This window comes from Macaca mulatta, chromosome 10 (assembly GCF_049350105.2).
Source record: "Macaca mulatta isolate MMU2019108-1 chromosome 10, T2T-MMU8v2.0, whole genome shotgun sequence".
Taxonomy (NCBI): Eukaryota; Metazoa; Chordata; class Mammalia; order Primates; family Cercopithecidae; genus Macaca; species Macaca mulatta.
The window spans coordinates 80,058,313-80,085,521 of record NC_133415.1 but is presented as its reverse complement, the minus strand read 5'-3'; the positions used below and the strand labels follow the sequence as shown (position 1 = coordinate 80,085,521).

Here is a 27,209-nt window from a genome sequence, read left to right as displayed (position 1 = left end):
ACAATGAAAACAAACAGAAAACAAAGTTTAAAATGGCAAGCTTAAGTATAAATGGTTTAAATACGCCAATTAAAACACAGAGATTGACAGAATGAATTAAAAAACATCACCCAATAATATGCTGTCTACATGAAACTCACTTTAAAAATAATGATACATGCACATTGAAAAGGACAGAAAAAGATATGTAATGCAAGCATTAATCAAAAGAAAGCAGGAGTGGCTATATAAACATCAAAGCAGACTTCAGAGCAAATAAAATTACCAGAGAGAGAAAGAAACATTACATAATGATAAAATGGTCAACCCATGAAAAATACATAGCAATCCTAAATGTGCATGCACAAAACAACAGAGCTGCAAAACTTGTGAAGTAAAAACTGACTGAACTGAAAGGAGATATAAACAAATCTATAATTATACTCAAAGACTTCAAAACCATCTCTCAACAACTGATGAAACAACTAGAAAACCAGCAAGGATAAAGAAAAATTCAAAAACACAATTAGACAACAGGATCTACTCAAAATTTATAGAGCACTCTACCGAGCAACAGCAAAATATACATTATTTTCAAATACCCATGGCACCTACACCAGGACAGACCACATCCCTAGTCATAAAACAAATCTCAAACAAACTTTCAAAAATCAAAGTCATATAGAGTGTGTAACTGGACATAGTTGAATCAAACTAGACATTTATAACAGAAAGGTAGCAAGAAAATATTCAAACACTTAGAAACTAATCAACACACTTTTAACTAATCTATAAGTTAAAAAGAGGTCTTAAAAGAAATTTTAAAAAATACACTGAATTGATTGAAAGTGAAAATACAGGCTGGGTGTGGTGGCTCACGCCTGTAATCCCAGCATTTTGGGAGGCCGAGGCAGGCAGATCACCTGAGGTCAGGAGTTCAAGACCAGACTGGCCAGGCCGGGCGCGGTGGCTCAAGCCTGTAATCCCAGCACTTTGGGAGGCCGAGACAGGCGGATCACAAGGTCAGGAGATCGAGACCATCCTGGTTAACACAGTGAAACCCCGTCTCTACTAAAAAATACAAAAATCTAGCCGGGCGAGGTGGCGTGCGCCTGTAGTCCCAGCTGCTCGGGAGGCTGAGGCAGGAGAATGGCATAAACCCAGGAGGTGGAGCTTGCAGTGAGCTGAGATTTGGCCACTGCACTCCAGCCTGGGCGACAGAGCAAGACTCCGTCTCAAAAAAAAAAAAAAAAAAAAAAGACCAGACTGGCCAACATGGTGAAACCCCATCTCTACTAAAAATACAAAAAAATTAGCCGGGCGTGGTGGCACGCACCTGTAGTTCCAGTTACTCAGGAGGCTGAGGCATGAGGATCGCTTGAACCCTGGCGGCGGAGATTGCAGTGAGCCGACATTGCACTGCTGTACTCCAACCTGGACAACAGAGCAAGACTCCGTCTCAGTTAAAAAAAAAAAGGGGGGGGGGCGGGGAGCCGGCACAATGGCTTACACCTGTAATCCCAGCACTTTGGGAGGTCGAGGCGGGTGGTTCACCTGAGGTCAGGAGTTTGAGACCAGCCTAGCCAACATGGTGAAACCCCGTCTCTACTAAAAACACAAAAATTAGCTAGGTGTGGTGGCAGGTGCCTGTAATCCCAGCTACTTGGAAGGCTGAGGCAGAGGAATTGATTGAACACTGGAGGTGGAGGTTGCAGTGAGCTGAGATCATGCCATGGCACTCCAGCCTGGGTGACATGCACAAAACTCCGTCTCAAAATAAAAAAAAAGAAAATGAAAATACAACACATCAAAATTTGAGAGACATAGGTAAAGCAGTGCTGAGTGGGTAATTCATAGCACTAAATGCACACATAAGAAAATAAGAAAATCTCAAATCAATAATCTAAACTCCTACATCAAGAATCTAGAAAAAGGGCAAGTTAATCAGGAAAAAAGAAATAGTAAATAACAGAAACCAATTAAATTGAGAAACAGGAAAACAACAGAGAAAAATCAATGAAACAAAAACCTGAGTCTGTTCTTTGAAATGATCAATAACACTGACAAATCTCTAGGAAGAATGACCAAAAAAAAAAAAAAAAGAGAGAGAGAAGACACAAATTACCTATATCAACAATTAAATAGGAGAGATCACTATAGACACTGCAGACATCAAAAGGATAAGAAGGGTATACACACATATACAGACATAAATTTAGTAATATAAATAAAACAGACCAATTCCTCAAAAAACACAAACTACAAAAACTCACCCGATATAAGATAGATAATGTGAACAGTTTTATAACTATCAAAGAAACTGAATTAGTCATTTAAAAATTCACAAAAAAGAAAGCTCCAGGCCAAGATGCTTTTACCAGAGAATTCTACCAAAGGTTGAAGTAAGAATGAGCACAAATCCTTGACAATCTTTTGCAGAGAATGGGAGGGAACATTTCTCAAAGCATTTTTTGAAGCCAATGTGATCTTGATATCAAAACCAGATAAAGACAGTATCTGGCAAATACAGACACAAAAATTCTTAACAAAATATTAGCAAGTAGAATTTGGCAATATGTAAATAGTTTTACAACACCATGACCAAGTAAGGTTTATTCAAGAGATTCAGGGCTGGCTTAATATTAAAAAAAAAAAAAAAAAAAAAAAAAAACTCAAAGTAATCTACCCATATTAAATGGCTAAAGAAGAAAAATCACATGGTCATATTAACTGATTTAAAAAAAACACATTTCACAAACATCAGCAAACAGAAATGAAAAAACTCCCAGAAATAGAAATGGAAGAGAACTTCTTCAACATGTTAAAAACCATCTACAAAAAACAAACCAGCAAAAACCAACCAAACAATAACAACAAAAACTGTACAGCTAATATTATTCTTAATTGTGAAAGACTGAATACTTACCCCCCTAAGACCGGGAACAAGGCAGGATATCTGCTCTCACCACTCTTATTCAACATAGTGCTGGAAGTTCTAGCCAGTGCAATAAGGTAGAAAAGGGAATAAAAGGCATACACATCAGAAAGGAAGAAATTAAACCGCGCCTATTTGCCAACATCAACATCTACAACAACAAAATCCCAAAGAATCTTCAAAAAAATTTCTAAAACTAATAAATGAGTTCAGCAAGGTTGCAGGATACCAGATACACATATAAAAATCAACTGTATTTTTATAAATTAGCAATGAACATATGAACACTGAAATTATAAATACAATGACATTTACCATTGTTCAAAAAAAAATACAAGGAATTAAATTTAATAAGACATTAGATATGTACAGGACTTATATGCTAAAAATGACAAAACGCTGATTAAAGGAGTCAAGTAAGATCTAAATAAATGCAGAGACATACTGTGTTCATGGATCTGAAGACTCAGCATAGGAAAGATATTCTCTCCAAATTGATATATAGGTTTAACATAATTCCTATCAAAATCCCAGCAATTTTTCTTGTAGACATAGACAAGTTTAACAAATGTAGACAGAAAGAAAGACAAGGAAATAAAATAGCTAAAGCAATTTTGAAAAAAGAAGACTAAAGGGAGAGGAATCAGTCTATTCAATATAAGGACTCATAGCTTAATAAAGACACTGATTGGTTTTGGCAAAAGGACAGACACATGGGTCAATGGAACAAAATGAAGAACCCAGAAATAGACCTACACAAATAAGCCCAAATGATTTTTGAGAAATGTGCAATCCTTTCTCAATAGAGAGACTATATAGTCTTTTCAACAATTAGTGCTGGAACAATGGGACATCCACAGGCAAAAAAAACTGAATCTTGATCTTAACCTCACACACAAAAAACAACTCAAAATAGATCCTGTACTTAAACTTAAAATGCAAAACAATGATATAGTTACAAAAAACCTAAGGGAAGATATTTGGAATCTAGGATTAGGCAAAAAGTTCCAGACTTGACACCAAAAGCAAAGAGTATAAAAGGAAAAATGGATACATTGGACTTCATTGAAATGAAAATTTTTTTGGCCTTGAAAGACTCTGTCAAGAGGATGAAGAAAGAAGCAAAAGACCAGGAAAAATATATTTGCAAACCATACACCTGACAAAGGGCTAATATCTAAACACAAAACTCAATAGTAAAAAACCAACCAATTATGGATTGAATTGTGTTCTCAAAAAGATATGGTGAAGGTGTAACTCCCAGTACCTTTGAATGTGACTTTATTTGAAAATAGGGGTGTTGAAGATGTAATTAAGAAGTTAAAGTTACACTAGAATAATCCAATATGATTGGTGTCTTTATAAGAAGAGGAAAAGAGACAGAGAGATATAGGAGGAGAGAATGCTGTGTGATATTGTAAGAAGCAGAGACTGAAGGATTGCTGGCTGTCATCAGCAGTTTGAAGAAAGGCATGAACAAATCCTTTCTCAGAGCCCTCAGACAGAACAACCTTGCTATTTATTTATTTATTTATTTATTTATTTATTTATTTATTTTTTGCAAGTGATTCTCCTGCCTCAGCCTCCCTAGTAGCTGGGACTACAGGAGCGCACCACTATGCTCTGTTAATTTTTGTATTTTTAGTAGAGACGGGGTTTCACCATGTTGGTCAGGCTGGTCTTGAACTTCTAGACTCAAGTGATCTGCCTACCTTGGCTTCCCAAAGTGTTGGGATCACAGGTGTGAGCCACTGTGCCCGGCCACCAACATCTTGATTTCAGACTTCTAAACCCCAGAATTGTGAGACAATAGATTTTCTGTTGTTTTAACCCACCCAGTTTATGGCACTTTGTTAAGGCAGCCCTAGGAAACAATTCAATTAGAAAATGGGCAAAAGAGATATTTCACCAAAAGGAATATACAGATGGTAAATAAGTACACAAACGTATGTTCAAAATCATTAGCTATTCGGGAAATAGAATGTAAAGCCACAATGAGAAATTACTAAATTATACCTATCAGAATGGCTAAAGTAAAAAGTTGTAACACCACCAAATGCTGGCAAGAATGCAGAGAAACTAGAGCATTTTATCTTGGTGGTGGTAATATAATATGGTATAGCCACCCTGGAAAATAGTTTATCAGTTTCTTGTAAAATTAAACATGCAACTGCCATACAACTCAGCAGTTGCACTCCTGGGTATTTATTCCAGGAAAGTGAAGACCTATGTTCACATATAAACCTCAACACAAATGTTCATGGCAGCTCTATCTGTAATGGTCTAAAATTAGAAACAACCCAAATATCATTCAATGGGTGAATGATTAAACAAACTTGGGTATGCACATCATCAAATGCCACTCAGCAATAAAAAGAAACAAACTACGGATAGATGCAATAATCAGAATCACTTTCCAGATAATTATGGTGAATGAAAAAAGCCAATCCCAAAAGGTTACATACTGTATAAGTACACTTATCTTGATGTACTATAAGAAATCCCTGATGTGATGGAAACCTTCTGTATGTTGACTGTATCAAAATTAATATCCTGGTTATGATATTATACTATAGTTTTACAAGATGTTATCATTACAGGAAATTGTGAAAAGAGTACATAGGATCTTTCTGTACTGTTTATTATAGCTGTATGTGAGTCTACAGTTATCTCAAAATAAAAATTTTAATTAAAAAATATACAATGGAGCAACATCTATACAGGTCTGATGGAAAAGAACTATGATGCTAGAACTGTATATCCAGCCAAACTATCTTTCATTTGTATAGAAAAAAAAAGAAAGAAAGAAGGAAAAAGACATTTTTAGACACATAAGTACACTTCTTTCTCTCTATATAGGTATGTAATCATTCCACTAATTAAAACCCCCCACAGTAATCTAGATTAAGGCTTCAGATTATGTCAGCAAAGCATGGAAGATGAATGGGGAGAAGAAAGTTAAGTTGTGCTAATAGTTTTATTTTGAAAAGTTATAACTACTTAATTTAAAAAGTTGTTACAGAAGTATAAATCTAAATATGTATTTTAAAATGTAGGGAGCCACAAATAGTACATGTAATTTTCATAACTAGCAGAGAGGAAAAAGCAGCAAAGAAATCTGGATAATTTCAGCAAAATATAGGGTAAAAAGGGGAAGAAGGGGAGTCATAAGAAAGCAAATGATAGAAATATAAAATAAAACGGTAGGAACAAAATGAAAACTCAATCATGAGAAAAATAAGTGGTTTAAATCCTCCTATTTAAAAAGGCTCTAGCTCCCACCATTTGGCACACACACAAAAACCCCAGAAAGACTCTAGGATGAAGAGAAGTCGGTTAATGGGTACAAAAATACAGTCAGGTACAAAGAATAAGTTCTAGTATTTTATAGTGCAATAGGGAAACTGTAGTTAATACTTTGTTGTATTCCAAACACTATGAAATGAATAAAACTAGATTTTTTTTTTTTTTTTGAGATGGAGTCTCACTCTCTCACCCAGGCTAGAGTGCAGTGGTGCCATCTCGGCTCACTGCAACCTCAGCATCCTGAGTAGCTGGGATTACAGGTGTGCGCCACCACACCCAGCTAATTTTTGTATTTTATCTATATAGAGTGTGTGTGTATGTATAAATAACTTTGTGTCTTAACAAAGAAAACACCTTTTCAAATGAATCTGGAACATCTACATTTAGATAAATTATTTATTATGCCATAGGAACAGTCCAAAGAACAGAGCTCTTAGAGGCCACAATATGTGACTACAATGTGTAAAATTAACTCAATAAAAAGATAAACAAAAGGAAACTACTTATAAATTTAAAAAATAATCTTTAAAATGACTTTAGGCCGGGTGTGGTGGCTCATAGCTGTAATCTCAGTGCAGCACTTTGGGAGGCCAAGGTGGGCAGATCACCTGAGGTCAGGAGTTCGAGAGCAGCATGGCCAACATGGTGAAACCCCGTCTCTACTAAAAATACAAAAATTAGCCAGGTGTGGTGGTGGGTGCCTGTAATCCCAGCTACTCAGGAGGCTGAGACAGGAGAATCCCTTGAATCCAGGAAGCGGAGGTTGCAGTGAGCAGAGATTGTGCCATTGCAGTCCAATCTAGGTGACAAGAGTGAAACTCCACCTCAAAAAAATAAAATAAAATAAAATAACTTCTGTCTAGTAAGTAACTAAAACAAATCACAGACCATTTGAAAGTTAATCACATTGTGGGAAAAAAGTCTCATACTAAGAGAAAAATCCATAACCTTCAACGTGGGAAAAGTATTCTTACAGGCTACTGTGTAGGTGTGGAAGTGTAACTGATTGTATTATCAATCTAAAAAATAATAATGAAAATAAATGGACACAAGAATTCAATTCTGGAAAGTAGAAAAAGAACAAATCAAACAAAATAAGCCAGAAGAAGGAATTAATAAAGGTCAAACAAAAATGTATGAATTAAAACAAAACAATGAAAGGAATTGAAATCAACTAACCAAAACACTAAGAATGAGACAGATAAAAAATATTCTTATGCAGAGATTTAAAAACATCCATGAGATAATTTGAGTACTAGTTTTAAAATCTAGAATAGACTTTATAGGAATATAACCAAAACTGGCTCAAGAAGAAAACTTGAAAATATAGAAATATCTTCACAAAAAAGGCTTCAGACCCTAATGGCAATGAAGGTAGAACTCGCCAAACTTGCATAGATAAGCAGTCTGCTATGTACAGTAGTCCCTGCTTATCGACAGTGGATATGTTCAGAGACCCCCACTGGATGCCTGAAAACCTGGATAGTACTGAGCCCTATGTTTTTTTGAACTGATAACCAAGACCCTAATGGGCAGGTAGTGTACACAGCATGTAGACACTGGGCACAGGATGATCCACGTCCTAGATGAGATGCAGTGAGCACAACAGCTTGAGATTTCATTACACTATTCAGAATGGTGAACAATCTAAAACTTACAAATTGTTTTGGGAATTTTCCATTTAATATTTTCAGACTACAGTTGACCATGGGTAACTGAAACTGCAGAAAGTGAAACTGAAAATGAGGGGGAACTACTGTAAACTGATCCAGAGTATAGAAAAAAATGATGGAAAGCATCCCAACTCATTTAAAGGTGTAAGCATAATCTGGAAACTAAAACCACAACTTTACAGCACAGTTCATAAACCCAAGGCCTCTGGACTGAATCTGGCCTGAAAAAGTACTTTGGCCTATACAAAGTTTTAAAGATTAAGATAATTTAGATTTGGGAGATTTAACATAAAATTAGCAATTTCCAGCTCTATACAGAAAAAGGTCAGATCTAATAACCCTGGGCTCCATTCTTGCACCGCAAAAACAGCCTGGAGCTGAGTGGCCTCTGCTCCCAGGCTGCCATGTTGCGCAATGTGTGTGTGTGTGTGTGTGTGTGTGTTGGGGGTGTGTGCGGTGCTGAATGCTCATGGGTTACAGTGTAAGTGTGCCTGGCCCTATGTCAACAGAATCGCCATTTGTCACCATTTCTACCACTCCTTATCACTTCCTAATTCTGGACCAAATGCAGGTTGCCATTTGTGCTTAGGCTGTTATTTTCCTCAATGTAAATATTTCTACCTCTATCAAAAAAACAAAATAAAATAAATTGATGGATTCATGATTTTGCTTTCTACCAAGTGTATTTGGCTGATTCAATTTCTTGCCTGGCTTCTGTTGGCACTGAGTTTGTGCCCCTGCTTTACGATTTCTATCTTTGGTTTCCCCACATCAGATGACAGAAATACCCACTTATATTCTCTTTCATTTGCGTAGTTTTGTACCTTAAATTTAAATGTTTAATCCATCTTGAATTTATGGCATGGAAAAAAAACCTAAAATGGTTTTTCCAATTTAGTCAACTATTCCAACAGCATTTATAAAATTCTTTCTCCACTGTCTTAAAGTTCTACCTTTTTCAGAGTCACTTTTTTTTTTTTTTTTGAGACAGAGTCCTGCTCTGTCTTCAGGCTAGAGTGCAGTGGCGCCATCTCAGCTCACTGCAACCTCCACCTCCCGGGTTCAACTGATTCTCCTGCCCCAGCTTCCCCAGTAGCTGGGACTACAGGCATGTGCCACCACACCCAACTAATTTTTTTGTATTTTTACATACATACATTACATATAAATTAGCATACCACTAATTCATATATGCTAGGGCAATATTTTCATCATTATTCTTCCTCTTTAATATTTTCAAGGCTATTCTTATAAAATCTTTTTTTCAGCTAAACAAGTCTTTTTTTTTTTTTTTTTGAGACGGAGTCTCGCTCTGTCACCCAGGCTGGAGTGCAGTGGCCAGATCTCAGCTCACTGCAAGCTCCGCCTCCCGGGTTTACGCCATTCTCCTGCCTCAGCCTCCCGAGTAGCTGGGACTACAGGCGCCTGCCACCTCGCCCGGCTAAGTTTTTGTATTTTTAGTAGAGATGGGGTTTCACTGTGTTAGCCAGGATGGTCTCGATCTCCTGACCTCGTGATCCGCCCGTCTCAGCCTCCCAAAGTGCTGGGATTACAGGCTTGAGCCACCGCGCCCGGCCTAAACAAGTCTTTAAAATATTCTATTGGGCCGGGCACAGTAACTCATGCCTGTAATCCCAGCACTTGGGGAGGCAGAGGTGGGCAGATCACTTGAGCTCAGGCGTTCAAGATCAGCCCGGACGACAGGTAAAACCCCGTCTCTACGAAAAATATAAAAATTAGCTTGGCATGGTGGTGCATGTCTATGGTCCCAGCTACTTAGCGGGCTGAGGTGGGAGGATGACCTGAGCCCAGGAGCAGTGAGCCCTAATCGTACCACTGCACTCCAGCCTGGGCAACAGGGTGAGACCCTGTCAGTCTCTCTCTCTCTCTCAATCAATCAATCAATCAATCAATGCTATTGTGAAGCTAATTGAAAGTACATTAAATTTATTGCTTATTTTGGGGAGAATGGGTCTTGCTATAGTCTGAATATCTGTTCCCTCCCAAACTCATCTTGAAACCTAATAACCATTTTAACAGTATTAAGAGATAGAGGGCTGGGCGCGGTGGCTCACATCTGTAATCCCAGCACTTTGGGAGGCTGAGGCAGGTGGATCATGAGGTCAGGAGTTCGAGACCAGCCTGGCCAATGTGGTGAAACCCCGTCTCTACTAAAGATACAAAAAAATTAGCCACGCGTGCTGGTGCGTGCCTGTAATCCCAGCTATTCGGGAGCCTGAGGCAAGAGAATTGCTTGAACCCGGGAGGCAGAAGTTGCAGTGAGCCTAGATGGTGCCATTTTGCGCACCAGCCTGGGCCAACAGGGTGAGACTCCATCTCAAAAAAAAAAAAAAAGAGAGGTGGGAGCCTGCTGCAGTGACTCACACCTATAATCCCAGCACTTTGGGAGGCCAAGGCAGAAGGATTCCTTGAGCCCAAGAGTCCCTGACTAGCCTGGGCAACATAGGGAGACCCTGTCTCTACAAAATTAAAAAAATCAGTAGCCAGGTGTGGCGGCACATGCCTGTGGTCCCAGCTACTTGGGATGTTGAGGTGGAAGGACTGCTTAGGCCCAAGAGGTCAAGGCTGCAGTGAGCTGTGATTGTGCCGATGTACTCCATCCAGCCTGCGTGACAGAGTGAGACCCTGTCTCTACAAACAAAGTGAGACCTTTAATAGGTGATTAGGCTACGAGGGATCTGCCTTCATGAATGAATTAATGCCATTACCAAGGGAGTGGGTTCCTTATAAAAGGAAGAGTTCGGACCCCTTTTGTGTTTGTTTCTCCCTGTCTTTCCCTTTCTCTCATCTCTGACCTTCTGCAATGTGATGCCTTCCACCATGCTATGATGCAGCAGGTACCTTGCCAGATGCCAGTATCTTGTTGATTGTGAACTTCTTGGCTTCTAGAACTCTAAGAAATAAATTCCTGTTCATTATAAATTTCTCAGTCTGTAGTATTCTGTTATGGCAGCACAAATGGACTAAGGGAGGTCTTTACATCCAGGCACATGATTTGTTTTTTCATTTATTCTAGTTTTATTTTACTACTTTCAGTAGATTTGTATAGCTTATTCATACAGGTTTTGGACTTTAGTTTATCCCTAGTTACCATATATACATTTGCCTATACGTATTATAAATGGAATCTTTTTTCCTTTATATTTTCTAAACTGGTTATTCCTAGCATTTAAAGAAGCTACTTCTTTGTATATTTATTTTGCAGCCTAACCTAGAAAAAATTTTAGTGCAAGTGCAACTAACTGCCATATAAGTAAATCTTAATAAAGTACCCACAGAATACCCAGCTTGGAGCAGTGAGCTCTCCAAGAAAAACTAGCTGCGAAATATACACCAAGACAACTAAACAGAGTGACTTTCTGTGTAATCTTTTTATTTATATATCACCTAAAATAATTATAAAAATACATATCAGCCAGGCGTGGTGACTCACATCTGTAATCCCAGCACTCTGGGAGGCCAAGGCGGGCAGATCACCTGAGGTCAGGTGTTTGAGACCAGCCTGGCCAACATGGTGAAACCCTATCTCTACTAAAAATACAAAAATTAGCTGGGCATGGTGATGTGCACCTGTAGTCCCAGACACTTGGGAGGCTGAGGCAGGAGAATCACTTGAACCCAGGAGGTGGAGGTTGCAGTGAGCCGAGATTGCGCCACTGTACTCCAGCCTGGGTGACAGAGGAAGACTTGGTCTCAAGGAAAAAAAAAAAAAAGTGAAAAAGCCTGGGCACAGTGGCTCATGCCAGTAATCCCAGTGTTTTGGGAGGCTGGGGTAGCAGGGTAGCAGGACAACTTGAGCCTGGGCGTTTGATACCAGTCTGAGCAATATAGCAAGACCCAGGCAAGGTGGGGTACACCTGTAGTCCTAGCTACTCAGGAGGCTAAGGTGGGAGGATTGCTTGAGCCCAGGAATTGGAGTCTGTGGTGAGCTATGACCAGATCATACCACTGTACTCCAGTCTTGGCAACAGGGCTAGACCCTATCTCTTCAAAAAAAAGAAAGAAAGCTTTTAGCAAATTAGAAATAACGCACTTCTTCATTGAGTACCTTTATGGCCTCTTGTGAGCTTTGGTTAGCAAGATTTTCCTGGGACCTAGTCATCCCTGGCAAGGCTGCATTTCTGGATATTTGAGGACCAGATACTGTAATGCAGCACCTCCGGTGGATACCCTGCACTGAGAGATTTTGAGCCTCAGCACCTAAGCTGGCCCTCCTGAATGATATCACTGCCTCACTTAAGGTGCTCCAGTCTCTACAACTCATATTTCAAAGGTCTCCCTCTGTATTCCCAGTCTTTTATGATCTTTTATAATCTGTAAACTTAATTATTTGAAACAGATATCGGGGTTCCACCAGGGAAAAAGAGATCAGGGTTCAAACATCTTTTATCTTCAAAAGGCAGACAGCTAGGCAAGAAATTGGCTGGCGTTCCATAAATATTTTTCTAAGAGTATCTTCTCTCTATTGTTTAAAGTTTGAGGTTATCCTTGTTTTTTCATTCTTCAGAGGATAACTCTTCTTTCTTTCAAGTTTTTTTTTTCTTTCTTTCAAATCTCAGTATACACCAGAAGACTTCTTTCTAGTTTTAAGACACTGATAATTAGGTATCTGGGTATTCTGTCTTTAAGTACCAAATCTGGAAAGAAGTAACTCCGAAACCTCTCAGTCTTTAGGCAAAAGTCTATTTTTCTACAGTAACTTCTTTAATGTTTCCTTTTCTGGGGCTTCCTCTTATTTACACCCCTTCCCATTATTTAAAGGACAGTTGGGGGAACAACAACAAAAAACTATGTCTATTGGAATTGCCATAATCAATTTGTCTATTCCATCTATGTTTTAATCGGGATCTTTCCATTTAGCCTTAATTTTACTGACTACCTCATTATTTTGATTACTTTTTTATCAAAGGATGTTGTGATTTTAAAGTATGTTTCATTGCAGTGTTTTAGCTTTTTTTCACCTAATTCTAACCAGATGTATATATGTATGTATGTATGTATATATTTGTTTGTTTGAGAAATGGTCTCACTATGTTGCTTTGGCTGGACTTGAACTCCTGGGCTCCAGCAATCCTCCTGCTTCAGTCTCCAGAGTAGCTGGGCCTACAGATGTGTGGCACCATGCCTGACCAGTTCCTTTAATTTACTTATTTTTTTTCCCTGATCAGTTCCTTTTAATAGCCTTTGTGTTTTTTTATCCTTTCCAGCCCTGTTATTGAAAATTCCAATTTCTTCGCAGTTTGGATTTTTTCTGTTTCTTCTGCTACCATTGTTTTCTCTGGGTTTGTGCACAGCTTTTCTCTTTGCTGCTGTTCCACAGTTCTAAAATCAAGCCTGAGGTGCTATCTTTAATTTGTTTACCATAATTGAAGTTTGTCTACTTGAATATTTTTAAAAATTTCAGATGTTTGTTATTTTGGTGAGTCTATTTTTACTCTGCCATATTCCCAGTAATTTTTTTTTTTTTTTTTGAGACGCAGTTTCGGTCTTGTTGCCCAGGCTGGAGTGCAATGGCGCGATCTCGGCTCTCTTCAACCTCTGCCTCCCGGGTTCAAGCGAATTCCTGCCTCAGCCTCCTGAGTAGCTGAGATTACAGGCATGTGCCACCACAGCCAGCTAATTTTGTATTTTTAGTAGAGACGGGGTTTCTCCTAGTAGAGGTCTGGTTTCTCCTCGAAGAGAGTTTGAGACTGGTCTTGAACTTCCGACCTCAGGCCCTGGCCTCCCAAAGTGCTGGGATTACAGGCGTGAGCCACCATGCCCGGCCATTTTCTCCATTTTTATGTAATGATGAAATCTATTTTCAATGTAAATCATTCTATCAGATCTTTATGAGACTTCACTTTGAGGGCAAAGAAGACTTTAACGTCTCATGCTCCCTTTTTTTTTTTTTAAACAATTAAAAAAAATTAAACAATTTTTTTTTAAATAATTAAATCCATACCTTTTCACAGGTATGGATTTAATTATTTTCTTTCTTCCTTCCCTTTCCTCCTTCCTTCTGTTTCCTCCTTGCCTCCTTCCTTCCTTCTTTCCTCCCTCCCTCCTTGCTCTGTCGCTTGGATTGGGTGCAGTAGTGCAATCATACCTCACTGCAGCTTCGACCTCCTGAGCTCAAGGGATCCTCCTGCCTCAGCTTCCCGAGTGGCTGGGACTATGGGCACATGTCACCATACCCAGCTATTTTTTGAAATTATTTTTTGTAGAGGCGGGGTTTAACCATGTTGCCCAGGTTGGTCTTGAACTCCTGGCCTCAAGTGATCCTCCCTGCCTTGGCCTCCCAAAGTGTTGGGATCATAGGCATGAGCCACCATGCCAGCCCCTTTCTTCTTTTGTTTTTGTGCCATAGATTCAGTAGAACTCAAATTCCCTTCTGACATCTGTATCCCAGGCATGAGTGTGCATGCAGTGTAATTTTTTTTTTTTTTTTTTTTTTGAGACAGAGTCTCGCTCTGTTGCCTAGGCTAGAGTGCAGTGGCACAATCTTGGCTCACTGCAGCCCCAGCCTCCCAGGTTCAAGCAAATTTTCCTGCCTTAGCCTCCCGAGTAGCTGGGACTACAGGCGCGTGCCACCATGCTCAGCTAATTTTTTGTATTTTTAGTAGAGATGGGGTTTCACTGTGTTAGCCAGGATGGTCTCGATCTCCTGACTTCGTGATCCATCCACCTTGGCCTTTTTTTTCTTTTTTTTAAAAGAGGCAGAGTCTTGCTCCATCACCCAGGCTGGAGTGCAGTAGCATGATCATAGCTAAGTGCAGCCTCAAACTCCTAGAGTCAAGGGATCCTCTTACCCCAGCGTTGGGATTACAGGCGTAAGCCACAACTCCCAGCCCTACACTTTTACAAAGAATCTGCTAATCAACATTTAACTATTGACTTCTACATGATTAATTGTTTTTTGATTAACTGATGGCAGCACTCTTAGGAATATGAGTTAGGGGGAAACAACACAGAGTAATGCAGACAGAAGGAGGATGAAATGGAAGACAAGTTATAAAGGAAGAAAATACTCTCAGGTTGAACTTTACATCTTAATTACACAAAGGCAGTGTGAAAAGAAATACGAAGCAATGAGCGGTTCCCATCTCAACATGAAATAAACTCTAGGGGTAATACCATAACTACTTAATTTTAGAAAAAAGCTGATTTCGTTCCCAAGAAAACAACATTTTTTTTTCTGCTGCGAGGAAAATCAAAATGCAACAGGAGAGCAATGCCTCATTTTGGCACTCAAAACTATCCTCTGATTATCTGCAGATGTTTACTTTTAAATCTCTCTCAAGTCTGATGAATGGGCCTGTGAGTCTCTTTACTCAGAGCCAATTTTTAGTCTACATTAAAGACTCATTAGCTCCTGGTTCTCATATAGGTCAGCATAACAGATATCTGCAGAGCACAAAACAAATATGATTCTTAAAAATTTGGTGTTTCCATGAAAAGAATCCCACAATAGAGGATTCAATGAGCCATGTGAACTGAGGTTCTGAGATTCTCATATTATTTAAACAGCTCAGCTTCTTCTGTGATTGTACTGGACTCTTGGAAGGGGATGAGTGGGGACATAATTTAAAGAGTTTTCACTGCCGGCAGTAATTTATAGTAAACTAGAGAGTATTCACTCTTAAGAGGCTAGCTAGATATACGAGAAAAATACAAGCAAGCATAGGTAGAGATGATGTAAATTAGGGAAATTAAACAAAAATTTTCCAGATGCATAGGTAACTAATCACATATGTAAGCATCTTTATCTTCAGCAGCAGCAGCAGCTTAAAATTAAAAAAAAATTTTTTTTTTTTTTGGTGTTTCAGGTTGGGCGTGGTGGCTCATGCCTATAATCCCAGCACTTTGGGAGGCCGAGGTGAGAGGATAGCTTAGGCCCAGGAGTTCAAGACCAGACTGGACAACATGGCAAGATCCCGTCTCTACAGAAAAATTTAAAAATTAGCCAAGTGTGATGGTATGCACCTGTGGTCCCAACTACTCAGGAGGCTGAGGTGAGAAGGTTGCTTGAGCCCAGGAGGTCGATGCTGCAGTGAGCCGTGATCATGCCACTGCACTCCAGCCTGGGTGACAGAGAATGATCCTGTCTCAAAAAAAAAAAAAAAAAAAAAATTGGTGTGTCCAGTAGCTGAAATAAACAGCAGTTATCATTAATGTTAACCTACTTATTCACTGGAATTAATATAGAGATGGATCATGAAAAGAAACTCTTTTTTGTTGTTTGTTTTTTTGAGACATGGTCTTGCTCTGTGGCCCAGGCTGGAATGCAGAGGTGCAATCACAGATCACTGCCACCTCAACCTCCTGGGTTCAAGCAACCTTTCTGCCTTAGCCTCCCCAGGAGCTGCAACTATAGGCATGCACCATGAAGCCCAGCTAATTTTTTTATTTTTATAGAGATGGGGTCTTGCTATTTTGCCCAGGTTGGTCTGGAATTCCTGAGCTTAAGGGATTCTCCTGCCATGACCTCAGAAAGTGCTGGGATTACAAGCGTGAGCCACTGCACCAGGCACATATGAAATTTTTTGAAAAATATTTTGGGTAATAGATATATATTATTTGAAAATGGCTGTATCTTGTCTAATCCTTCAAGAAAACCAACCTGATTGCAAAGAAGAAATTAAAATGATTATTTGCAGGTGATGGTAAAATAAAGAATCTTACTAAAAGAACAAAAAGAATACTAATAAATACATGCAATCTGTATTAAGAAAATATAAAAGACACAAAAAAAGATGTGAGTAACTAAAATATCCTCTTCTTGGTTGTAAAGATTCTAAATATTATAAAGATGTCAATTTTCCTTAAATCCATCAATTTAATGCAGATACAATTTTAAAAAACTGACAGGGTTTGTCTTTTCTGAGAGGATAAGAGTGGTTGGAGAAGCTAATTCTAGTTTAAAAGTAAAAATGAAAATGAAAGCATAGCCAGAAATATTCTAAAAAAGAAAAACCTGTGCTGCTGACACTTGAATTGACGGATGAACAGGACAGAATAGAGATAGGATAGTTGCTGTTTACCAAATATTTTCAGCTTTCCATCTTCCTTCTGCACACATGTATGACTGTACTTCCTGGCTGTCTTGTTGTGGGTAGGGTCATGTGACTAAAACTTGTCAGCAAGCTGTGAAGGGAACTGATGTATGTCTCTTTCAGGCTGAACATCTTATTGATGGTGTGAGATTCTCCAGGCCCCTCTTTCCCTTAATCAGGACAGCTGGTAATGTTCAAGATGGTGGCAACTCCATTAGTTTCTGAGTGAGAAGACATGGAGTACAGCTTTCAGCCAACTCTTGATGAACACGTACCAAAAGGAAGGAAAATTCTTGTTGTAAGCCATTAAGATTTTGAGGTTGTTTGTTACCACAACATAACCTAGCTTATGCTAGTGGATACAAGAAAGTTAAAGAATAGCCCAAATTAATATAGGAATCATAAAGCTGACATTTCCCATTAGTGAGAGAGAGAGATGGATTATTCACAAATGATATTGGGACAATTAGGTAGCCAGTTGAGAAAAGGAATTAAGATAGCCTTATTCTTTGTATTAAAATATATCTGAGCTGTACCAAAGGTTTAAATATAAAAAATGAAATTATGAAAATATTAAAAGATATCAAAGAATTTAAAAAATAATCTCAAAATGCAGAAGGCCTTTCTAAGTAAAACCCAGAAGCACCCCCTAAAAAAATCCACAGAAACTTTCTGCTTAGGAGAAAAAAGTACTCTCACACATTATTAGTGGCACTGTGAGTAGAATTATTGGCTTCCACAAAAGCAACTCAGCAAAATTATACATGCACTTACCTATTGACCCAGCAACTCCACATTTAGGAATTTATCTTTCAGATGTAGTTGCACGCATACGCAAAGACACGTTTGTACCAGGCTCTTCACACAGCCTTGTTTATAAAAGCAAAAGGTTGGCGGCAACCTGAATATGTAATTGGTTACATCATGGAATATCACTATAATCTAATATTTTGCAGTTGTTAAAGAATGATACCAGGACAGCCATGGTGGCTCACGCCTGTAATCTCAGCACTTTGGGAGGCCATGGTGGGAGGACTGCTTGAGGCCAGGAGTTAGAGACCAGCCTGGGTCAACACAATTAAAAATATATATATTATTATTTTTAATTAGCTGGGCATGGTGGCACATGCTTGTAGTCCTAGCTACTCAGAAGGCTGAGGTTAGAGGATCATCTGTGACCTAAGGTTCGAGACTACAGCAAGCTATGATCAAATCACTGCATTCCAGCCAAGATGACAGAGCAAGATCCTGTCTCTAAAAATTAAAAAAAAAAAAAAAAAATGTAGATTTGGCACAGTTCCATAACATTGCTAAATAAAAAACAAAACAAAATAACATACAGACCGTGCATGTGGCATACTACCACTGATATAAAAAGAAAAGAGAAGCTAGCTTTGTATATGTCTAAAAAGGTCTCTAGAAAAATATATAAAAACTGGTATCAGTGATTGAGGCTCTGACAGGGCTAGAAGGACAATGACTTCACTGAATACCTGTTTATAATATCTTTAGTATTTTGTTGCTAGTATATGTTAATGTTACTTATTGAAGAGAATAAAAAATTTAATTGTTAATGGAATTGGAAGAAGCTACTTTTATTTTTATTTACTTTTTTTTTTTTTTTTTTTTTTTTGAGACGGAGTCTCGCTCTGTTGCCCAGGCTGGAGTGCAGTGGCCAGATCTCAGCTCACTGCAAGCTCCGCCTCCCGGGTTCCTGCCATTCTCCTGCCTCAGCCTCCCGAGTTGCTGGGACCACAGGCGCCGCCACCTCGCCCGGCTAATTTTTTTGTGTTTTTAGTAGAGACGGGGTTTCGCCGTGTTAGCCAGGATGGTCTCGATCTCCTGACCTTGTGATCCGCCCATCTCGGCCTCCCAAAGTGCTGGGATTACAGGCTTGAGCCACCGCGCCCGGCCCATTTTTATTTACTTTTTAAGCAGCTTTTTTTTTTTTTTTTTTTTGAGATGGAGTCTCACTCTGTTGCCCAGGCTGGAATGCAGTGGTGCCATCTTGGCTCACTGCAACCTTCGCCTACCAGATTCAAGTGATTCTCCTGCCTCAGTCTCCCGAGTAGCTGGGACTACAGGCATGTGCCACCACGCCCGGCTAATTTTTTGTACTTTTAGTAGAGATGGGGTTTCACCGTGTTAGCCAGGATGATCTTGATCTCCTGACCTTGTGATCCGCCCGCCTCAGCCTCCCAAAGTACTGGGATTACAGGCGTGAGCCACTGCTTCAGGCCTTAAGAAGCTATTTTTAAAGAAAATTGTCCCAGTTGTTTGTAAACATTCATAGAAATTTAAAAATCTTGATTCTTATTTAAAAGACTTAGTTGAAAATCCTGGCTTTTTCTGGATAAATGTAATGAGGAAAAATTATCACAAGGATAATTAGACACTTCACAAATATCCTATAGCTATCTGTTTTAAATCAGCATTTCCTTAGATAAGGTAATCACTTAATGATCATTTTAATTATTCCTTTATAATTATATATAAATTGTTTCTTCTCAGTTGTCTAATATCTCTAGAACGACAGTAAAAGTAACATGAATAATGCACATTCTTGTCTTAATCTAATGAGATTGCTGTTTCATGAATAGAATATGTGTGGCTACACACACACACACACACACACACACACACAGAATTTCCATCTATACCTGCTAACACACTACTTTTTACTGAGTTGGAAAATGTACTCCTTGAGCCCAGAATTTCATTGATTGTAATCCTGTAATACTACATTGTTTACATCCAGTGTAGCAATACAATACTCCTTGAGGGTAACAGAGATCTTACTCATTACTTTACCCACTCAATAACAGTTAGCTTTTTAAAGTATTTCTCCTTATTCAAAGGTAAGCACTAATGATGAGCAGCTCTGACTTCACTAGGAAATCTTCCATTTCTTTGATCTCTTTTGGTTTTGGCATTAGATTGAAATTTTTGGAGAAAATCCTGATTGAGTTATGTGAGGCTGCTTTAGTAAAGCAGCTAAATCAACATACAGGAAGAAGAATAATTAGAATCTGGTTGAAACCACACTGCAGCACTTTACCAGGCAGAATCAGAGCATGAAGCCACATGAACTACGGACTTAGAATAAACTTTAGATCCCTCGGATGTAAAATAGGAAACATAAAATTTCATCACAGCTACCCGGTAGCACTTCAGTATTTTGTCTTTTTTTGTTGTTGTTGTTGTTCTTTTGTACACTTCAGTATTTTGAATAAGCTCCTTGTTTTCAATTAGTTATAGAATAATTTACTTTTGCAAACAAACTACAATGTTGTAAGTCTCATACAATTGTTAGACTGGATATTGTATCTCTCTAGGGTCTCCCTTGAAAATAGCTCCATGGATTCCATTAATGACTTTGGCTTTAAATTTCATGGAAACTGACAGATTTGGGATTTTAATATTTGAAATTCTCTTCCTAGTGTCATAATTTCCAAAGCAAAAAGGTTAGACATTGGCTTAAATAAGTCAAAATAATAATGCAAGTAAATCTTTGTATTAAATAGACTACAGTGTTCAGCTTACTACTTTGTTTCTCTGCCATCCTGGTTTACGTTCAAATGGACTGTTAATAATAAAAATGCTATAAGCACAACTGTAAATATATCATCTATGGATTTTGATTACATCCAATGTAGCAATACAATTAATCTAGGAAAAATTAAAAGAGCTAGCCTGATATATATATAATCCCTGAAACTGAAGAACCTTTTTTTTCCAAGTGATTAATTCAGATATTAATCAAAATGAACATTTTACATTGTGCTTTAGAGTTTGTGACTAGGATGTATATATATTATTTAATCCTTATAATCACTATGGGATACATACTATGCTCCCTAGTATTCAGATGAAAAACTGAGACTCAGAAAAGTCAAGCTGGCTGCCCAAACTGAAACCACTAGTGAGTGGTAGAAGAAACAAACTCACATCTTTTTTTTTTTTTTTTGAGGCGGAGTCTCACTCTACTACCCAGGCTGGAGTGCAGTAGCCTGATCTCGGCTCACTGCAACTTCCACCTCCCACATTCAAGTGATTCTCCTGCCTCAGCCTCCCAAGTAGCTGGATTACAGGAGCCCGTCACCACACCCAGCTAATTTTTGTATTTTTAGTAGAGACGGAGTTTCACCATGTTGGCCAGGCTGGTCTCAAACTCCTGACCTCAAGTGATCCGCCCAACTCAGTCTCCCAAAGTGCTGGAATTACAGGCGCGAACCACCACGCCTGGCCACATATCTGAATTCGAATCTCTTACTCTTCCCATGAGAACCTGCTGCCTTCCATGGACCTTGATAAGCCTGGACTGCAGTAGTAGGGTTAGAATGGATACACAAGTAAAAACAATTTCCTTGGTTGGTTCCTGTGGGCAGTTAGTATGCTGATGCATCTTGGATCATCTTCATTGCCTTAGAGGGCCTCCAGAAAGACCAACACCATAATTCCTAAATAAATAGCAACAAAGTATATATTTTTAAACTTTTTATTTTGAAATAATTTTCGATTTATAGGAAAGTTGCAAGAGTTCCCAAATACCCTTCGCCTAGCTTCCCCAAATGTTAAAATCTTACATAAGGATAGTAGAAAGACAGGAAATCAACAGATATAATCCTATTAACTAAAATACAGACTTTATGCAATTTTCCCCAGTTTTCCCATTAATATTCTTTTTCTGTTCTAGGATCCCACATTGCATTTAGTTCTATCTTTTTTTTGAGACGGAGTCTCACTTTGTTCCCCAGGTTGGAGTGCAGTGGCGTGATCTCTGCTCACTGCAAGCTCTGCCTCCTGGGTTCATGCCATTCTCCTGCCTCAGCCTCCCAAGTAGCTGGGACTACAGGCGTCTGCCACCACGCCCAGCTAATTTTTTTGTATTTTTAGAGACGGGCTTTCACCATGTTAGCCGGGATGGTCCCATCCTGACCTCGTGATCTGCCCACCTCGACCTCCCAAAGTGCTGGGATTACAGGCATGAGCCACTGCGCCCAACTGTTGCATTTAGTTATACCTCTTTAGTCTCCTCCAATCTGTGACAAGGAACTGTGTCTTTTAAATTAAAATTAATCAATGTTCATTTCATTCTGAAAATGTCATGACGCTTCTCGAAACAGCACTGAATATTAAAAACCTGCTTTGGGAATTGCTAGGTCTATGTGATAATCAAGAAAAATCAAGAAAACATCCTGAAATAAAGAGCCAGAGTGGCCCTAAAGATAGAAAAAAGAAAGCCACTCTTTAAACGCAGGAATTGGCTGTGACAATCTGAATGTATCAGTTGTATTTGAGACACCTGTCCATCAACAGTCAGTTATAACTCCCTGGAAAAGCACAGAGTTACAACATCTACCTCTGGAGTATAACAGATATAAATCAATACAACTCTGTTTAATGGAGCAGTCATTAAAGAGTTATTTAGTTTGTTTTAAATTAAAGGAGTTGAGTTTGTTCAGTCTACAGACAGGGTAAATTAATAACTAAATTCTAGTATACAAAGGTGATTAGAAGGCACTAAATTTTCTCTATATAGTGACCTCCTTTTCTAATTGGTAGCATAAAAGTTGCTGAGCTGTCAGTGATCCTAATTCAAACCCAAACCCCTGTGAAAGGTGAAGAGTCTTTGGACCCTATTGAAGCTACTCTGGGAGAAGTGTCAACAGGGTTCTCTATAAACCTTGATAGCTCACTTCTTATTCTTGAGGATTCTAGATTGAGCACATTAATTCCAGGACTTTAATGGTGAATTCTTAGTTACCCGAAAAGGTACCAGAATTCCCACAGGAGTTTAGAATCCCTGAAGACAAAAGACTAGAAAGCATAAACTGTATGCACTAAAAGTGAAATAAAGAAGTTTAGTAAACCACAAGCACTTCTAGAGTGGGAAAACAGCAACAAGCTAACAAATGAAAAATGGAAGATTCTTTCATTGTAGAGCCTTAAAAGTGAGAGAAGATAATGTCACTGATAGTTTAGCAATTCATAGCCAGGAACTCAGAGCAAATTAGAGAAAGCTGCATGGCAGTAAGTGGGTTCCGTGAAAGATGGCATAGCAGAGGCATTAACCTTGCAGAGTTGAGTTTAGCCACACCCCACCACTACGACTGTAGGCAAGTCTCAATGTCCCATCTATAAAATAGGGAGAGTTACCCACATCCACCTCTGGGGTGTGCCTGGCATATAGTGAGTCCTCATCATTACCATCAGGTCTCTTTTTGTTCTCTGGTGTGAGGCTGGCATTGGGGTTAAGAATCATTTGGGCCTGAGCACATCTCCCTGGGCCACTCTGGGTTAGATCTACATCTTTGAGCCTGAACCACAAGGGGACTCCTTTCTGAAGTGACAGGGACAGGGTACAGAATACTGAGAAACAGACATCAGTTTAGCTACCTTTCTTCAACAACAATTTCCAGATAGCCAACCTGTTTAAATTAAAAGCCTATCTGTTTTTAGATCTAAATTCTGTAGAAGGAAAATTCTATAGCCACAAAACAGCATCTAAGATGTTCATGACAAATTCAGCATTCTTCAAATGGTTATGAATCCAGCAAAGTGTGCAGGCTGCCTGGTAGGTTGACACTGGTGATAATTACCTTGCATTTCTAGATATTATACTCCTAAGCACTGCTTGAAAGTCTCCCCTTTGTCTACTAGGATCACCTCGTTCTTTTAAGAAAGATAGTGAAGACTTCATCTTTAAAATGATTTTAGGCAGGCAATGGAACAACTGAGACAACGGGGCAGATCAAATGCTATTCCAATATTTAGGGGGTGAATTTGGTTCTGCTGATTTTATTTTTTTCAAAAATGCTGAAAATCACAGTCATTTCAGAACAGCGAATAATCCTCTAAATGAGTCTTAAAGAATCAAGACTTGCAATTTCATTAGCCCTGAAAGCTCTCTTTCCTTTATAAAAATGTTTTACAAGACTACTACTAATCTTCATCACACAAAGTGCTATTATTCTGGTTTTATAGATGGATATATTAAAGACTATCTAAGTTTGTAATTTTTCTCTTCCTTCAAGATCAGGAATGAATGATGAGCGCCTCAGGTCATATGAAGCTGTACAAGATATATGCTCCCAGTAAGGTCACAGTATGTCAAGGGTTGGGTCTATTCTCTGCTTCATCATTTTCCCCAGGGGCTCACAGACTCACTGGAAAAATTTACACTTAACCAAACTCACAAGAGGTTGGCTTATAAACCATAATATCAACTCCAAAATTCAAACCAGAAAATATATTTAGCAGGTTTCTTTTGGAAGATTCTCTGCACTAACACAACTACAGAAAAGAGAAAGACATTTTAAAAATACATATATATATATATATATTTTGTAGAGATCAGGTCTTGTATATTAGTATATTCTCTGAATGGACATTTCCATTGAGAGAATTCATATCAGCTATGAGAAACAGAAGCCTCCTTATCTAGAGGAAGAGACATAATGGTAGCTGCTCTTTGGTTTTTCCCTTTGTTTATCATTAACGAGTTTGTAGCAGAGACTGATGGTTTTCTGTCCTACCCCACCCTCAATATCTGTTCTCCCTTTCTTCCACTTAATTATAATTTTTGGCTGAGCACGTGACTACACTTCCTAGCCTTCCTTGCAGCTGTACATGGCCATATGTCTCAGTTCTGGCCAATGTAACTGATGCACATGAAGTTTTCTGGGAATCATGCTTAACAGAACACTGACAGGTGCCTTCTATCTTCTGCTTCATCCCTTTCTCCATCCTGTACCTGCAATGGGTGCTACCATCTTGCTCAATAAAAATAAGGTTTACACCCAAGAAGAGGGTAGAGTGGTAAGAGAGAACTAGGAGTAAGTGGTAAAATGTCCCTGATGCCATGAAGCTCCATTCCAGATCTGTACCAACTTTTACATGAATAAGAAATACATTTTAATCTTATTTTAAGCCACTTGTTTCAGGTTTTCTGTCACTCACAGCTGAACCCTTCTAATATACTGATGTTCTAGGTAGGTCAGAACTGTTTTATTTTGTATTCACAGACCATTTAGAATAACAGATCATGGATTCTAATTCTAGTTCAGAAAAATACAGGATTTTTTTTTTTTTTGAGGCAGGGTCTCATTCTGTTGCCCAGGTTGGAGTGTAATGGTGTGATCATGGCTTACTGTAGCCTCAAACTCCCACGCCCAAACAATCCTCCCTCCTCAGCCTCCAGAGTAGCTTGAACCACAGACATGTGCCACCATGCCCAGCCAATTAATTTTTTTTCCCACAGATGGGGTCTCCCTATGTTTCCCAGGCTGCTCTCAAACCTCTGGGCTCAAGTGATCTTCCTGCTTTGGCATCCCAAAGTGTTGGGGTTACAGATGTAAGCCACTGCACATGGACAGAAAAATACGCTTTTGCTAAGGCTACAGATACTTATGACACCACATGAGGCAACTAATTAGAATATAGGAAATCTAACATTACAATGTAATCTTTTTGATATGATGTAAGAAGTAATGGGGACCATCAGCAATACATTTGCCAATTATTTTCACAGAACTATATTCAGCACTAATTAAGTATCGCAGTCCAAATGCTCCACTTCTCAGAGGAAGAAATTGAGGCACAGAGAGGCTGGGTTTTCAAAGTTAAAAGGCTGGCTTTTATTTATGAAACCACATGCAAAAATCTGAGGGGGAATATGCTCTAAGGGTTGCACTTCTATGTATCCTGTCTCCAACATCTCATTTATACTAATATGCAATAATTGGGTATCCCGAAATAAAATACTTAACATTCAGCCCATCAGGCTCACATAAGAATAAAAAATGTGGCCAGGCATGGTGGCTCACACTTGTAATCCCAGCACTTTGGGAGGCCGAGGCGGGCAGATTACAAGGTCAGGAGTTCGAGACCAGACTGACCAACATAGTGAAACCCTCGACTCCACTAAAAATACAAAAATTAGGCCAGGTGTCGTGGCTCACGCCTGTAATCCCAGCACTTTGGGAAGCCGAGGTGGGTGGATCACCTGAGATCAGGAGTTCGAGACCAGCCTAACCAGTATGGTGAAACCCCGTCTCTACTGAAAATACAAAAATTAGCCAGGCATGATGGGACATGCCTGTAGTCCCAACTACTCGGGAGCCTGAGGCTGGAGAATCGCTTGAACCCGAGAGGCAGAGGTTGCAGTGAGCTGAGATTGTGCCACTGCACTCCAGCCTGGGTGACTGAGGGAGACTCCATCTCAAAAAGAAAAAAAAAAATTAGCCAGGCCTGGTGGCATGTGCCTGTAATCCCAGCTACTCAGGAGGCTGAGGCAGGAGAATTGCTTGAACCCAGGAGGCAGTGGTTGTAGTGAGCCGAGATCACGCCATTGTACTCTAGCCTGGGTGACAGAGTGAGACTCCATCTCAAAAAATAAAATAAAACAAAAATAAATAAAAAATGTAACAAGTGGCTGGATGTGGTGGCTCATGCCTATAATCCCAGGACTTTGGGGGTCAGGGTGGATGGATCACCTGAGGTCAGGAGGTCGAGACCAGCATGGTCATCATGGTGAAACTCCATCTCTACTAAAAATACAAAAATTAACCAGTTGTGGTGGCGTGCACCTGTAATCCCAGCTACTCAGGAGGCTGAGGCAGAAGAATCATTTGAACCCGCAAGGTGGGGGTTGTAGTGAGCCGAGATCAGGCCACTGCACTCAGGCCTGGGTGACAGAGCAAGACTCTGTCTCAAAAACCAAAACAAAACAAAAAACAAAAATGTAGCATGTAACCATATATATTATATAAGAATGTCTCCGTTATGCAGGATAGTCAGCTGGAAAATTAATTATAAGAGAATAACTCTTTTTTTTTTTTTTTTTTTTTGAGACGGAGTCTCGCTCTGTAGCCCAGGCTGGAGTGCAGTGGCCGGATCTCAGCTCACTGCAAGCTCCGCCTCCTGGGTTCACGCCATTCTCCGGCCTCAGCCTCCCGAGTAGCTGGGACTACAGGCGCTGCCACCTCGCCCGGCTATTTTTTGTATTTCTTAGTAGAGACGGGGTTTCACCGTGTTAGCCAGGATGGTCTCGATCTCCTGACCTCGTGATCCGCCCATCTCGGTCTCCCAAAGTGCTGGGATTACAGGCTTGAGCCACCGCGCCCGGCCAAGAGAATAACTCTTATAAATAAAGAGAATAAAAATAAATAAATAAACAAATAAAATAAAATAAAGAGAATAACCCTTATAAATAAAAATAACTTTTATAAATAAAAGTGAGAGTGTTACAACAGTTTT

General features: G+C 39.2%; 1 protein-coding gene across 2 annotated transcripts in view; it reads right to left on the bottom strand.

The window, feature by feature from the left end:
• Nucleotides 1–27,209, bottom strand: part of RNF24 (ring finger protein 24) — a 92,856-nt gene that overhangs the window by 45,845 nt on the left and 19,802 nt on the right. The window contains exon 2 of one of the 2 annotated variants that reach the window (XM_028828216.2): nucleotides 2,906–2,974. The exons of the other annotated variant lie outside the window; for it this stretch is intronic. Coding sequence (XP_028684049.1) covers nucleotides 2,906–2,961 — 56 coding nt within the window. The 5' untranslated portion in view covers nucleotides 2,962–2,974. The remainder of the gene's footprint in view (nucleotides 1–2,905; nucleotides 2,975–27,209) is intronic. 2 annotated transcript variants of the gene reach the window in all.